The following is a 15,537-nucleotide window of genomic DNA, read 5'->3' as shown; positions in this document are numbered from 1 at the left end:
CCGGTGCCTCTGTTCTGACAGTGATGCTTAACTCCAGCTGTGGGTGACAACTGGGGATCTCAAAATGCTGCCCCAACAGGGTGGTCCTCACACTCTCTCGGGGGGGCGGGGGGGTGGTCAGTTGATGCTCTGCGTTACATTTCAGATGGACGAAAAGCAAGCGTGGAGAGGGGCTTTATTTAAGAACCGGGGGCAGCCGGCGAAGGAGGAGAGCGTCCAGGCAGCCCGCTTATTTCCCAGACTTCTCATCCCCAACGTTGGCGAGTTCTAATATTGAATCTTTGTCTCCTGAAAGCCCCCACTGTCTCTAGTAACTGTTCTTCGAAATAGTCAAGATACAGGATCTGACTTACAGAACTTAGAAGGAAAAACCCCAAAGGAACAAAAAAATCAAGCCAGCTCTCAGAGAAGGACATTTCGGGTTGAGTTGGCAGCCCTGGGAACTTCAGGGGATCAAGAGTCAGTTTGCAAATTATTCAAAGGAAAAGTGTTAACATTGCCATTTCACCCCACAAATAGGCCCCAGAGAGGGCTGGTGATGCTAGGAAAGTGTCTATCACTAAAGATGAGTGTGTTATGTGCTTAGGATTTTTGACACCTCAACTACGTGGCTATATTTCAGGCTTCGTGATCACTCACGCTGTAGATGAAGGTAACAGAGGAGACTCAGAGAATGTTCTTTAAAACAGGGGTCCCCAACCCCCAGGTCTCAGACTGGTACTGGTCTGTGGCCCGTTAGGAACCGGGCCGCACAGCAGGAGGTGAGCGGCGGGCGAGCGAGGGAAGCTTCATCTGTATTTACAGCCGCTCCCCATCGCTCGCGTTACTCCCTGAACTGTCTCCCCCCATCCCGCCACCATCCGTGGAAGCACTGTCTTCCATGAAACCGGTCCCTGGTGCCAAAAAGGTTGGGGACCGCTGCTTTAAAAGTAATACATACGTTTGGCTACTGTGGGTGGATGCTGTACGGTTAAGTAACGCACATTCCTCAGGGGTAAGTATTTTCTTTGCTCATTTGGGCATCTAGAAATAAAGAGGTGATAAATACGGGGGAAAAAATCAGTTCTGTTTTACGAAAAAGCATTGGAAAACAATACGGAAACTAGAAAATGGTGATCATTTTTATAACCAAAGAGCACTGTTTGAAAATCCTAAACATGGGTACTATCTTATATCATAGTTGGATCTAAATATTTTCTGATGAGCTTTTCCTGTGTTAGAAACGCGTGGAAAAACAAGTCCTCGATTCAGTTTTTCAGGTCTCGTCACCACTTCCTGGTGCTTAAAGACAAGTGCTGATCCTTGTGTTGATTGGCAATTAGCAATTCATCTCTTAGATCAATGTGTTTAAAATTGGCTACACGAGGTGGATTTTCAAAGTAACACAGAGGGATTTAGTCCCTTGATTCCCATTACTTGAGTCAGAGCTGTGAGTCTAAACCCCCTTGTAGCCGACCCCAAATTCACCCCCTGCTGCCTCAAGAGTGCCAATTACATAAAATAAAAACCAAAACCATGGTCAGAGGTAATGCGTTTGAGAACAGAGTTTTATCATTTTCCTCATGCCAAGCAAACAAATGGACCCGTCTGATGACATATACAGAAGAATTCGGTTTGGACAAAGAGAACACAAATCTCAAGTCTGAACATTTCTTGTGCTGTCAGGAAGTTGTAATATTGAAAAACTGTGCTCTTCTGGGAATGGGAAGACAAGGAAATAAAACTCTGGCTCCAATTTGTTGGAAATGCAGTTTATGTTGTTGTTTTCTTTTTTTTTTTCACTTTCATAAAAAAAAAAAAAAAGCCTTTCAAGACTCCACTTGATCCAGGTTTTATCGAAAATGGGTTACTTCTTAAAAATAGGATTCTGATGGGAACAGACTTCAGCTGAGTAGTAGGCAAAACTGCATAAGGGAAAGACAGTTCTTGAAAGACTATTGGGCGTTTCTTAGCCCAAACCACCTCTGAAAGAGTATTAAGCTCAGTGGTCTCTGGAGCAAGCAAAGCCAAGGACCCCGGCCAGGTCATCTTTGGGATGAGGCGGTCTCCATGGTGACCAGAGCTAGGGTTCTGCTGTCGTATTTGAATCTAAGGATATAGGCTGGGTAAAGTGAAGTAACTGTTTTGTTTCTGTGGCTGTTTCTGCTTCTTTGTTTAGTTTACTTTGGGGAGAAGGGGAATGAAAAAGGAGGGAGAGAAGAGTAAAAAAATGAGGTTAACAAAAAACCCTCCGACATCAGGGGGGATACATCACAGAAAGCCACTGGGCTAATATGTCTATCTTTGTTAGTTCAAAATTCTCTCATTTCACTCAACCAAATATTGCCAGCATTATTCCACCATGTTGGTTAGAGTTGGAAAAACCAGGTAGACACAAGTCAGGGAGTTAACTTCTGTCATTATGGAATGATGAGTCAAACAGTGTCCCAGGGCTACTGGTTGGACAGGCATCAGTAAAGTCATCAAAATAAACACCTCAAGCTTCCTATGCAGTGTTTTCTGGGACAATGGGGGTGTGTTCTCACCCATGCGTGTGCGTTTGTATTCTCACACATGCATGTGTGTGTGTAAATATGCTGGGAAATGGGAAAGACAAATAGTAAACTATACTTACAATAAAGAAAAACATACTTTTTACCCCCATGAAAAATATCAGACTTATTAATGATAATCTGTGGAAGCGCCATTTAAAAATTTTATGAAACAACAAGGTCCATTCTAAAGAGATTATGAAATGGGGACCAGAACGCTTATTTGAATATATTTTTGATTCTGAAGTTTCCTTGTAAAAATATTCACAGAAATTGGTGGACTTTTTTTTTTTTTTTTACGTACAACTCGATGCCTCTCATTTATAACATAAATCATTTAATGTAACATTTGCAACCTTAGAAAGGCAGACATAGTTAATCCAAGTCAGTTTATAAATTCCAATTTCACATGGATTAAAAACTGCAGATAAATTAAGTCACAATAATATCCTGTACATGCATTAAGGCTGGTGACTGCTAGAGTGTCTTGGGTATCTACAGACAGGAAATCACACACAGATTACTGGGTCTGAAGAGTGTCTACGTCATTTAAAAAAATCTTGCTTTTTTTTTTTTTTTTTTGGTGATACAGATTTCAACAGTAACTCTGGAAAACTGTGAAAAATGTTATTTAAAAATATATATGTATATACTACTGCACAGTTTCAAAGATGTGGTTCATAAATAAGGTTGGCTGCACTGATCAATTTGATAACAATTACTGCACTTCTGAGGTGATTTGAACACGTAGTGACTTATACTCAGTGTTAGGCACTAGTCATATCCTTCAGGCGTACTACAGTTTTATGTTAGCTGTATTGTACATATATATTTTTAAACGTATGCATTTATACAAACTGTGTATTATGTATGGGATGTCAGAAATGTACACATCACTGTTATATAATACACACATCATCGTTGCACATACGAGGGTACGTTTTAGTGCAGAAGGCTCATTGCATTGATTCCATGTGTTCAATCTAGTACACAATTTGTCAACTCTTCAGATTTTTTTTTCCAGTACATTCCTCTTTAGACAGTGGGTCCGAGTTTCCCTTTGTGATGTGAAAGTTTCCAGCAATGTGTTTTAACTGAACCTCTCTTTCCAAGCACAATTCTGCACATGAGTCTGATCTGTGTCGAATGGTAACAAATCCCACATTTTGATCAGGAATATATTTGGGTTCCTCTCTTTCAAAGATAACTCTTAACAATTGTGATCCAGGTCCGTTCAGGTCATGGAGGGATAAGGCCAGTTGAACTTGTACTGAACTTCTGATGAAATAATGTCTTCAAATAGAAAAAAAATGATGATAGACATTCTACGTTCAAATGGGAGACTCTCTAGAAGGATATACAGGAAAAGGATGAGCAGTGTTGTCTCTGGGGAATGAATACTTCCTACTTTACACTTCTCTGTATTGTTCAAGTTTCTACCATGAGCATGTATTACTTTCATAACCAGAAAACACAAGAAAGATATTTCTACTTTGAACAAAGCTAACTAAAAGAAACCAACAACAATCAGAAGATGCTTCCTTATCAAAAGCATCAACGCCAAAGCAAGGAGAAAACACTGCCATCACTGCCCCCAACATGCTCTACCAATGAAACAAAAGACACTGAGAACGGCGTGCTGTGACGGCCCCCAAATGACCAGCTTCACGTTTTGCTGGAAACGCGGCTCACCAAGTGCTGCTGCCTGCACAACTAGCCAGAGGTCACCTGTGTGTTTAAATGGGTTTCACAGGTGAGCACATCACGTGAACACCACCACGAGGCCTGAGACTGAAAGGTGGGGAAGACCAGAAAAGCACCCCAGGCATGCACCATGGACCCTGGGGGCCATCCCTTTTTGTGAGAGTCTGAACATTTCATCAGAATTCAGCAGGAGTGAGTACAACTAAGCCTCAGTCTTCCAGAAAAAAAAAAAAAAAATTCAAAATGTCTTAAGTGAGACTCCAGTGGGATTGGGAACTCTAGCAACAATTAGTGAAAGGAATGTCAGAAGCACCTCAGTTGCATAAATGTAAAAAAGAAGTACTGTTAATATTTCCAGATGCTTGAAGGCCAACGCCAAATGCAAATTGCACAAAGCCTTCACTTGTTCATTTAAATGAATTTCAAATCACCAAAGCTACTCAATCATTTGTAAGGTTTTAAATCAGTGCTTAGAGCTAGGGGATGACAGCAATCTTATTTCCCACCTACAGATCAGGCTGACAAAGACATTAACATTGCAACCAAACCAATAAGACCATCAGTATCTGTTATAAACGTTTTGTGTTCCCATCACCTTGAAAAATGGATTGTTCCACATATCACATCACCTTTCTCAGGCCGTCTTGGGGCAATTTTGTCAAGTGAGAGGCCTCAAGGTCATCGTTTTTGTTTTTAAAGTATAGGAAGTATATCCTCTTTTCCAGGAGTTTTTCTTTTTTTTTTTTAACCAATATTTTTATATCCAAATATATTTAATAAGAAGAAGACCAAATCTAGGGTATGACGAGAGACAATAAAAGAAATAAGTTTCAGACAAAAACTGTAAACAAAGATGTCAAAAAAACTAAAATGTAAACTTAATTAAAAGAAAAAAAAAGAAAAGAATCAAGGGCGAGACGGAAACATACCAGACTGGTCGTTGCTACCCCAGACAGGACTGCGATCCTTGCAGGAATAACTTATTCTGTAGAGTAAGCAGCTTGCTAATCAAAGCCTGAAACACATCGCCCAGATCAAAATGCATTCAAGGCCCGCAGTGGCACTTCCTCCAAGAGTGAGAGGATTAGATAGACTCATGATAGCAAATAGTTTTTGGCCTGAGAAGCAACAGATACAGACCCGAGTGAACGGACGTCCTAGGTAATATCCTCATCTGGCCAAGAAAACTGGTAAGAAAGCTATCATGGAAAGAAAACACTTGAAAAATATCGGCCGACAGACACCACGTGGCTCCACAGCCCCTGGGTCACAGTGGCAGGAAGAAGAAACACATGTGCCGGGCGGGCTCCTGGCGTGTGCAGGAGATTTCAGTTACTCACTGAGCCCCCCAAAAGCAGTGGCTGCTGCTTTCATGTTGGTGAATTTTCAAAGACACTGAAGTTTTACCAAATCTCAGTGTCATGGTCATACTATTTTGCGGGGCAGGGCAGGGAAGGCCCGTGGGAGTCAATTCACTTGCTTTCTAACACGTTTAGTTGACAGTAAAGTTGGCTGGAGGGGGCAGGTACTAGACAAAAGGCAGGGTATTTGGTAACATGCAATCTAGTAAACGTCCACAAAAATAACTGACTTATTTTCATTATTCAATTACCCATGAATACACACAGTCAAAAAAATAATAACTGGGGGAGAGTATATTAATACTGAAAGTAATCAAAAGTATAAGAACTAAGATGATCTTAAGTGGCAGTCAAAAAGCTTTTGGTGTGCTGTATTGCACCTGGTTCACTAACCCATGAGATTTTCGTTGAATGTTCTAAGAAGTCATGGTTTAGTTTTGAACTAGAAAGTGTGTGTGTGTGTGTGTGTGTGTGTGTGTGTGTGTGTGTGTGTAAGCGTGTTTTCTCTAATCAGAAACGTCTGATCACTTTGTCTAGCCTGGGATTATGGAAACTAGACAAAGGAAACGTGTTCTAAAGAGCTGTGTATCTCACACACTTACACAGGCAGCTTTTCTACACCCACACATACAAACACACATGCCCTGGGAGAAAAGACCATTGTTCGATGCTGAGAAAATATTCACCGCCGTTTGAGAAATGCTGTGGCTGGGAACTTCAGGAGCACAGTGTCCAGAAATGTTGAGCCGTCCGTGAAGACAAGAGTGCCCTCCAGCCCGAAGGCGGGGCCCCTATGTCAGGTGGGTGCTGTTCCGCAGCCAGTGCAGGCCCTGCTGGGAGTACTGGACCAGGTGCTCCATGCTGCTGTGCAGGGTGACTGGCCCCATGAGCAGGTCCAGGTCATTGAAGAATTCTAGGGGACAGAGAGGGTCGTTAGAGGGACACGCACTTGGTCCTCGTTATAAATCAAGCCTTCTCTGTCCCATCACTTGACATGAGCTCAACCTAACAAAATTAAGCCCCCGAGAGCTCACCTATATCCCAATAATCCCTCAACTGGCGACTCCTAATTCAAACGAGTGACATTTACAATATTGAATTTAAGGGATGCTGTGTGTTTTACATGTCATTTTTCACTGTTCTGTAAGTACACTGATTTTAATAGATTTAACTCTTCATGTTTAAAATATATACATATATATAGACAGAGAGGAAAAATATGTATTTTACTGAAATAATTCTGAATAAACAAAGGAAACATGGCATGGCAAAACCAAACCAAACCAAACCAAACCCAAATGAAGGGCATTTGTTTAGCCAAAGAGCAAAGAAAATGTACTTTCTCAGGCTGCATTCTCCTTGTGCAGCTCTGTCATCCCTTACACTGTCCTCAGCTGTGCTATGTGCTGAGCCCCTGTCGGGGGAGGGTGGGAGTCCGATGGAGGAGGCTCCAGGCTCCTGGAGACAAATCAGAGGCGGGTTTTTCTTTCTTTTTTTTTTTTAATTTTATATTTATTTATCTGGCTGCACCGTGCGGCATGCGGGATCTTAGTTCCCTGACCAGGGATTAAACCCGTGCCCCCTTACAGTGGAAGCACAGAGTCTTAACCGCTGGACCTCCAGGGAAGTCCCTCTCTCTCTCTTTTTTTTTTTTGGAGCATCCAGCTTGTTTAAATTGTCTTTTATTTTTATTTTACTGAAGTATAGTTGATTTACAATGTCGTGTTAGTTTCAGGATTCAGTTATACATATTCAGTTATATATCTATTCTTTTTCAGATTCCTTCCCCTTATAGGTTACTACAAAATATTGAGTACAGTTAGTTCCCTGTGCTATACTGTAGGTCCTTTTTCACAGATGGGTTCTGAAACACCTCTACTGAGGTCACCTTCTAGTCCTTGGACATTCTCTGGGTTTGTCCTTTCCTTAAACATTTATTACTGCCAAGACACTACACTAGGTGTAGGAGGGCAGAGGCAGGGGGTACACTGAGATGAAGAATGTAGGCTCTGCCATCGCAGAGATCACGGTTTGGTGGCTCAGAGACACGAATCAATTCATGTGGCTGCCAGGCTGCCCTAACGGGACCACTGAACAGCACTCCTTGAAAGTAAGAAGCTGGGAGTATTCTTTCAAAGGTGCTCTTGTACGTGCTGAATGAGGTCCTGCTGGGGAGGCTCCGAGAAGGGCCGGGAGGACAGCGTGGCAGGAGGTCAGGAGGAGAACAGGGGAGGAGAGGCAGGTCTGGGGAAGCTGTGCGGACTTTGCACTCGATGTGCAACTCTGCTGAGGGACGGCTGGCAGCAGCTGGCAGTGCCATCTGGAGCCTGGCCTGCTCAGGCTTCTCCCAAACTGACCGCGGACATTTGTACATTTGTCCCTTCTGTTTCATCCACTTGTGACACATCCACCCCACTCCATCTCAGCCACTCAACTACTGTTTGCTTTTCAAAATCCTGTTCCGTGCCAGCTCCTTTGGCGAGCCTGCTGGGCTCAGCCCCTGGCACTGACCTCCTTGGCACCCCACTGGATTTTCAGGGTGCATCACCGCCGCACTACTGTTATATCCTGTCTGGTTTCATTATCAATTTCACGTACTCAGGCCTGTCTGTGCCACTGGTTCCTCATCTCATCATGGACATCCTGATCTTAGCCGCAGAGGTACATGTTACCATGGGAACAAAATTTGCATTTAATGGCTTGATAGTGAGCTCAGATTCACACTCTCACCCAGCACTGGAGAAAGAGTAGTAAATTGGTATAATCTTATGGGAGAAAGTTAATAATATACCAATACATATCTTAAAAGAATCTATACCTGTTGACCTCCACGTTCTACTTCTACAACGCCCTCCTATGACAGCAATTAGAAATATGAACAACGATTGACATGAGGGTACTTATTGTAACGTTATTTGTAACAGTGGGAAAAAATTGGAAGTAACACAAATGTCCAACAACAGGGGAATGGTTTGAGAAATCATGATACTTATGATTGCATACCTCTGTTTTGAAAGTATTATAGAGTCATCATAAAAGGTGTTCCTGAATGAGTTAGTGACATGAGAAAATGCCTGACATAATGTAAAATGAAGAAAAGACAGGATGTAAAACTGTATATATACTATGATCTTATTTTGGTAAAAATCGTGCATATTTGGAGAAAACGAGAAGCAATTTCAAAAGGTTTTTTTTTTTCAATAGAATGTTAATAGTAGTTATTCCTTAGTGACAAGATTACAGATGATCAAAAAATTTTTTTCTCTATAGTTTTTCTGTACTTTACAATTTAGCCACGGTAAACATGCATTCCTTTTGTAATCAGTAAAAACAAACATTATTTAAAAAGAAATACAGCTTACCCATCCAACACGTTTTTTTTCAGTTGTAAGCAGCTATCACTTCAATAGCTAGCAACATTCATACTCATCAGTTAATTAATTCATCCAGTATTTCAGATCCCCAACTGTGTTCTAGGCACTATGCAGGTCTTAGGAATACAGAGTTGAATAAAATGTAATCCCTACCTTTAAGGAGCTCACTGTCCGAAGGAAAAAAACATGTGTGTGTGTTTATCTATATAATTTGTGTCTGTATCATTGGTACCTATATCATCTCTATCTCCATCTCTATCTCTGATCTTTCCCACAGTATAGACAGCTTCTACTATTTCTTCTTTGCCCGCTGATGCCCAAGGATCGGGGTGTCCCCCTGAGCTGTGGCTGAACTACGCACACGCTCCCCAGAGGCACACACACCTCTGTTCTCCTTGGCCAGGTTGTCCGCCATCTCCCAGTAGTCATAGCTGTGGAGAATGCTGTTGGTGATGCTGACGTGGTTGGCTGCCATCTGGTGGATACGCTGTGGGATGCTGACGATGGTTGATGGGGACAGGGCGTTCCCATTGGAGAGGCTCCCCTGAGATCCCACGGAGCTGGTGGGAGAGGGGTTGGGAGACATGGGGGATGGGGTGCCAGTGCTCCTGGAAGGGGAGAGCATAGGAAAACAGGTGGAGAGGTTGGTAGGGCAGCCCCTCAGGGCACTGTAAACAGAGGAGCACCTTACCCAGTGTCATGCAACACCTCATTTATCACCTTCACTTTGGAAAAATGAACTTACTTTCCACTGGCCCCCCATGGAGATGGGGCTTGGGCAGCTTTAGATGAATTCTGCAGGAAAATAAAAACATTGACAGTGAGTACCATCTGCTTGAGTTTAAACAGCCCACAACAACGTGTTCTCAGGTGACCGCTGAGACAAGTAATGGCTGACGCTGTAGATAAAATGCAGATTCACAGAAATTGGATCTGGGGAGTTTTTAATTACCAGGCTATTGGCTTCCTCTCTGCAAGATAGTGGGAGGCAGCTGCCCCCTCCCACTGACACAATGAGAATGTCTTATTTTTAAACGTAGGGCATATTTGCAGAAATTGTTGACATATATTTAATGCCTGAAAATATATGAGACATCAACTGTCACCATTTTTTTTTTTTTTTTTGTGGTACGCAGGCCTCTCACTGTTGTGGCCTCTCCCGTTGTGGAGCACAGGCTCCGGACGCACAGGCTCAGCGGCCATGGCTCACGGGCCCAGCCGCTCTGCGGCAAGTGGGATCTTCCCGGACCGGGGCACGAACCCGCGTCCCCTGCATCGGCAGGCGGACTCTCAACCACTGCGCCACCAGGGAAGCCCAACTGTTACCATTTTAACTTATGAAGATTAAAAGTATTTCTCTTAAAGGAAGTTGCTCTTGAATGTTTCTAAAAGAACAGATTAAAATGTATTATTTCCTTAACAACAGTGAATTCAAAAATTCTGATTTATTTAAAATTCTGATATAGGATATGTTGCATGAGCCAGTTGTTTGCATCAGGCATTTAAAAGACATTTTCGCCTTTGGCAAGGAAAGCTTCTCAGTGTACAGATAGATTCCCTCCCTGAGAGCCCAATAATGCTTTCTTGGACGTAAGTCTATGAGACTGTTAAGGAGAAAATGGACTTTATAATATTGAATTTTCCCTTCCAGAGACAAGAAAATAACCTCAGCCTGGTTCCCCAGAGACAAAGTGTTTCTTTTGGTTAAAAAGAACTTTAGGAAGTGGTGACTGATTTTTAGTTTTTAGTGGAGGTGTCATCAAAATGGTAAGAAATGGCCTTACATGTGGGAATTTGGCAAAATCACCTTCAGGCCTCTTCCCCTACCACTAAAGTCCTGTGACTATAAGAAAAACATGGGTGGGGACAAAGGCCTTTTATTCGGAGCCAGCTGTCCTGATAAAACTCATTTTTTATGGACCAGTTATCACTGTTTCCTAAAGGTTTCCTAATCTCTGAACTTTAAGTAGTATTTAAATAGCCTTTGATTTAGGGTATCTACCAATACCTTCTGGGGGAAGCTCTGATATTTAATTTGTATTCTCTATCCGTTCTGTACAGTTTCATGGACTGCCTACAGACATTAAGAACATCTTGGATCCCTTAATAGTTCTGCTGTAACCTCTGTGGCTTACAGAGTTCAGATTCCTTCTCATTTCAAGCGTTTTGCTTGACTGTAATAACTCTCTTTAGTATTAGCGCTTAGATTCTAAATTTTTAAAAACTACTTATCTTGACCTTAGGCACCCAAAGTAAAGGGAAAGGCTTAGTGTCAGTACTTGTCATTATGACTGATGACCGTCAATGGACCAAGACAGTGGCTTAGCTCCTGGTCACTGCATGCATGACCAGGAAGGAGACAGTATGCTGGGTGGACATTGCCCACGGAATGCCCAGCACAGCCGGCTCATCAGAGATCATCTCCAAGAAGTGGAGGTTGGGGATTAAAGATCGAAAATGATGGCTGTGTATCTGACAAACAGCCGGTGGAGGTAGAAATGGCGTAATTTCTTGTTTCTACAGTCAAATGGGCAGTGAAGAGGCCCAGAAGTCTCAGATGAATTATTCACAACAGTACATCAGAGGTTTTCTGGTCTTTTTTCCCCCCTTTTTTCATTCTCCCAGTGAAAATGACTTCATTCCCTGAGATAGGTAAAAGTTAGCACGGTTTGCAATTCTATCCTTATACGTGCACATTGCTACTGTTCTAGTGCCTCTGGGTTCTAACAAGTCATTTCTTAGCATTTAAAATAACACCTTTATGAAAAATTATATTAGCTACTGGAGATAGCTAAGAGGAAGTTCTAAGGAATTACTTCTCAGAGGAAGAAGCTCTAAGTGAACATGAGCAATTTATGTTAGCTATAAAGACGGATTTGCTAGGACACTGGGATAGGTAACGGGATCTTCTTTCTTTAGAGGCTATAAAAATACGTGGACACAGGCAGAGGGATAAATTAGATGGGCTCTCAAGGCCATCCTCTGAGCCGTGAACACCACGAGTATGTCATAAATGGGGTTCGTGTGGATATCAGCTCCTGTATTATCCCCAAAGCAATGGATTCTACCTTGAAAATGTCCTTGACAGGGAGACAACTGGGTACAACATGTTGCCTGTTAGCCAGACAGTACCTTGAAATAGTCGATAAGTGCTTTTGAATACTTTACAGCGTGGTCCCTTTTGAGTCGAAACATCCGCCAGTACAGGAGAGCCAGGCATCGGTAACTGCAGCAGAAAAAGAGGAATAGCCCCCGAAAGTATGAGTGGGCCCTGTGCTAACAAGACTTAAAAACAATCTTGCTGTTCCAGGTGCACTCCAGGTCCATAGCACGGTAGGCATATGACCTTCCTATCTGTTCAATGTAACTCAAAATGTCAAGGAGTTACTCCACAAGTATATCACTTCCTATAAAGAAATACGAATAAAAGAAGAATATATATAACTAAAGAATATAAATATGAAGACAGAAAGCAGCTTTACTGCTTCTTTGTGGGGACTGAGGGGCTTGTCATTTCCTTCTTCCACCACTAGGAGACAGTCTCTCTCCATGAGAGGAGGGAGGAGGCTATAGCGCACAGCTCTCACTGCTTGCTGGGTGAATTTCAGGGCACAACTACCTTATTCTGATTTGCCTTGACACCCTGGACTTCCGGCAGCGGCTTTGCTAAAAGAATAGCCAGCCCTTCCACCTGTTTTTATTCCCTTCACTACCACCGTACTGGACTATAATTAGTTCAAATAAAGTAATGGATATGAATGTATTTTATGAAAACCATACTGGGAGTAGTCACTATTTTATGTTACAGTTTATATATTTGTTATTTACATACTAGTATTCTATTTTATATAATGTTAACGAATCATTGTTAATTTATTAATCCTAATAAGGAACTTAAAGTTTGAAAAGAGCACAGAGAGCATTTCCTGCGCCATACCCACTTTTTTTTTTTAACATCTTTATTGGAGTATAATTGCTTTACAATGTTCTGTTAGTTTCTGCTGTATAACAAAGTGAATCAGCTATACTTATACATATATCCCCATATCTCCTCCCTCTCATGTCTCCCTCCCACCCTCCCTATCCCACCCCTCTAGGTGGTCACAAAGCGCAGTGCTATGCGGCTGCTTCCAACTAGCTAGCTATTTTACATTTGGTAGCGTATATATGTCCATGCCTCTCTCTCACTTCGTCCCAGCTTCCCCTTCCCCCTCCCCGTGTCCTCACCATATCCACTTTTCCTTGGTGCTTTCCACTCCTAATTATTTGCTGACTCAGATCTGGTGTTGACATACTAGAATACCAACATACCAAATACAACTTAATAGTCTCTTAAAATTTTTTTTTCAATTTTAATTTTTCAATTTATTTTAATACAAGTTTTAAAGGTTACTTTCCATTTACAGCTATTACAAAATATTGGCTGTATTCCCTGTGTTGTACAATACACCCTTGACCAAGAGTCTCTTCTTAGCACACCAAACTCTAGAGGACGTGATGTTGCAAAACTAATGTTTTCTCTTTTGTGTATGTTGCTGTTGTTGCTGTTATATTATTTTGAGATTCGATTCTCCAACTTGCAGATCCGGTTCTAAAGTGGAGTATGAACCATCAGAGAAAAAGACACTTTGGCCCCCCGTCACAGGAGGAACCATCAGAGAGGTGTCCTGTGATTTGAGGCAGTACTAAGGCGATGTCGAGGGGAAAATTATTATTATTATCATTATAATCGTCATCATTATAGAAAAAAACCTATTACGTGTTGATTAACATTTAAATATTGCTTTTATTATCAAAGTGGGATGAACTGCTCCTCAGTTTAATGTGTTGAGAACTTGAATACATCATCTTGATTCAGTTCTACTAATCCCACATGTAAAGAGACAGATGAATTATCCTGATTGCCTCTAAAATGTTAAACACAAGAGATTACATTTGGCGCAATTCACATTCAAGTGATTAAAACACAGACTTACCTGATTTTAAGACACACACACACACACACACACACACACACACACACAGAAAAATGGGTCCTTGTGTCACGGACCTGTTGGTTTTCAATCGCTGTGAATTCACCTCATGCCTAGGACAGCAGGGTGCAGGCTCTCCCTGGCCACCATGAGAACTGCCTTTGGTTGGTGTGTCAGCAGCGCTAGGAAGCCATCGTGCATTTCGGCACCTGGTTTGCCACTGAAGATGTACGAGGCTGGGGAGGCTATTTTCATCTGATGTGATGCACTTACCATAATGCAGCCAGCTGTTTATCCTCTGGTGTGGCATTGGGGCCTGAGTGGGTTTTTAGTCTCATAGCATATCTTAAAAAAAAAAGGAAAGAAAAAAAATTAAAGCTTTCTTATTAACAACAGAACATCTTCTAGGATGGAAGTTCTCTCTGCCCAATACTTAGTTTTTCATAGTGCTTGCTGACAGTTCTTTCTTAGAAGCCAGCTGAGGCTGCCCCATTTTCTCTAAGCATGACATGATTGTGATGTGACTAGAACAAAATGGCTTTTATGACCATCTAGCAACTTCCTGCCCTTTAACAATACAAGTCCAAACGCTACAGATGGTCAAGAGTGGTATCAGTTCAAGCATTATCCACGTATATGGTGACACACCCATTTTTACCAATTCTGATTTATGGCTGAGTGGCTGACAAGATGGGAGCAAAGGTCAATCCTTCCAGGCCAATCTCCAGAAAAATTTTTATTCCTTGTACTAGATGAATGCTTGCATTTATTCCTTTTTTATTGTTACGGAACTCTTACTTTGACAGTAGTATAACTGTCCTGGATGCATAACTAGTAGATTTTATGAACTTTATTCAATCTCACTTATTTCTCTGAACCAGAGGTCTATGGCTGTTCCTTTCTCCAATAATATACCAAGTTACTTGCAGACTCTTGGAGAGAGCTGAGGCGGTATATGGAATGGTCAGGGAGACCTGGGTTCAAGTCCTTACAGTCGTGAGAACTTAGACAAATTAACAGCTTTAAGCCTCCATTTCCTTATTTATAAAGTAAGATGAGTACTGCGGATCCCATAGCATTGCTGTAAGGATTAAGTGAGAGCGTGTTTGTAAAGTTCTTGGCATAGTGGGCTGGCTTATTGCAAATTGCTCAAGAAGTGATACTGTTATTACACTATCTCCACAGCATGCAGACTTGTAGTGTTTTTTTTTTTTAATTTATTTATTTTGGGCTGTGTTGGGTCTTCGTTGCAGTGCATGGGCTTCTCATCGCGGTGGCTTCTCTTGCTGCGGAGCACGGGCTCTAGGCGTGCGGGCTTCAGTAGTTGTGGCACGTGGGCTCAGTAGTTATGGCTTGCAGGTCTAGAGCGCAGGCTCAGTAGTTGTGGCACACGGGCTTAGTTGCTCTGCTGCATGTGGGATCTTCCCAGACCAGGGCTTGAAGCTGTGTCTCCTGCATTGGCAGGTGGATTCTTAATTACCACGCCACCATGGAAGTCCCTGGTAGTGTTTCTGAGTGTATCTCTTTGCTTAGTTTTCATAGTGGTTTCTCCGGGTATTACAAGATACATATGTGACTCATCACAATTTATTGG

At 42.1% G+C, this 15,537-nt stretch overlaps 1 protein-coding gene across 1 annotated transcript in view; it reads right to left on the bottom strand.

The window, feature by feature from the left end:
• Positions 1-3,079: 3,079 nt before the first annotated feature.
• The window catches only part of AFF3 (ALF transcription elongation factor 3), a 560,353-nt gene continuing 547,895 nt past the window's right edge, over positions 3,080-15,537 (bottom strand). Inside the window, exons 21-25 of the mRNA XM_067704167.1 lie at positions 14,217-14,288; positions 12,103-12,196; positions 9,716-9,765; positions 9,355-9,578; positions 3,080-6,509 (exon numbers count right to left, since the gene is read on the bottom strand). Of these exons, the coding sequence (XP_067560268.1) occupies positions 6,388-6,509; positions 9,355-9,578; positions 9,716-9,765; positions 12,103-12,196; positions 14,217-14,288 (562 nt within the window). The 3' untranslated portion in view covers positions 3,080-6,387. The remainder of the gene's footprint in view (positions 6,510-9,354; positions 9,579-9,715; positions 9,766-12,102; positions 12,197-14,216; positions 14,289-15,537) is intronic.

The sequence above is a fragment of the Pseudorca crassidens genome, chromosome 14 (genome assembly GCF_039906515.1).
Source record: "Pseudorca crassidens isolate mPseCra1 chromosome 14, mPseCra1.hap1, whole genome shotgun sequence".
Classification (NCBI taxonomy): Eukaryota; Metazoa; Chordata; class Mammalia; order Artiodactyla; family Delphinidae; genus Pseudorca; species Pseudorca crassidens.
The sequence above is the reverse complement of the archived record's forward strand: the minus strand, read 5'-3'. Positions and strand labels throughout refer to the sequence as shown.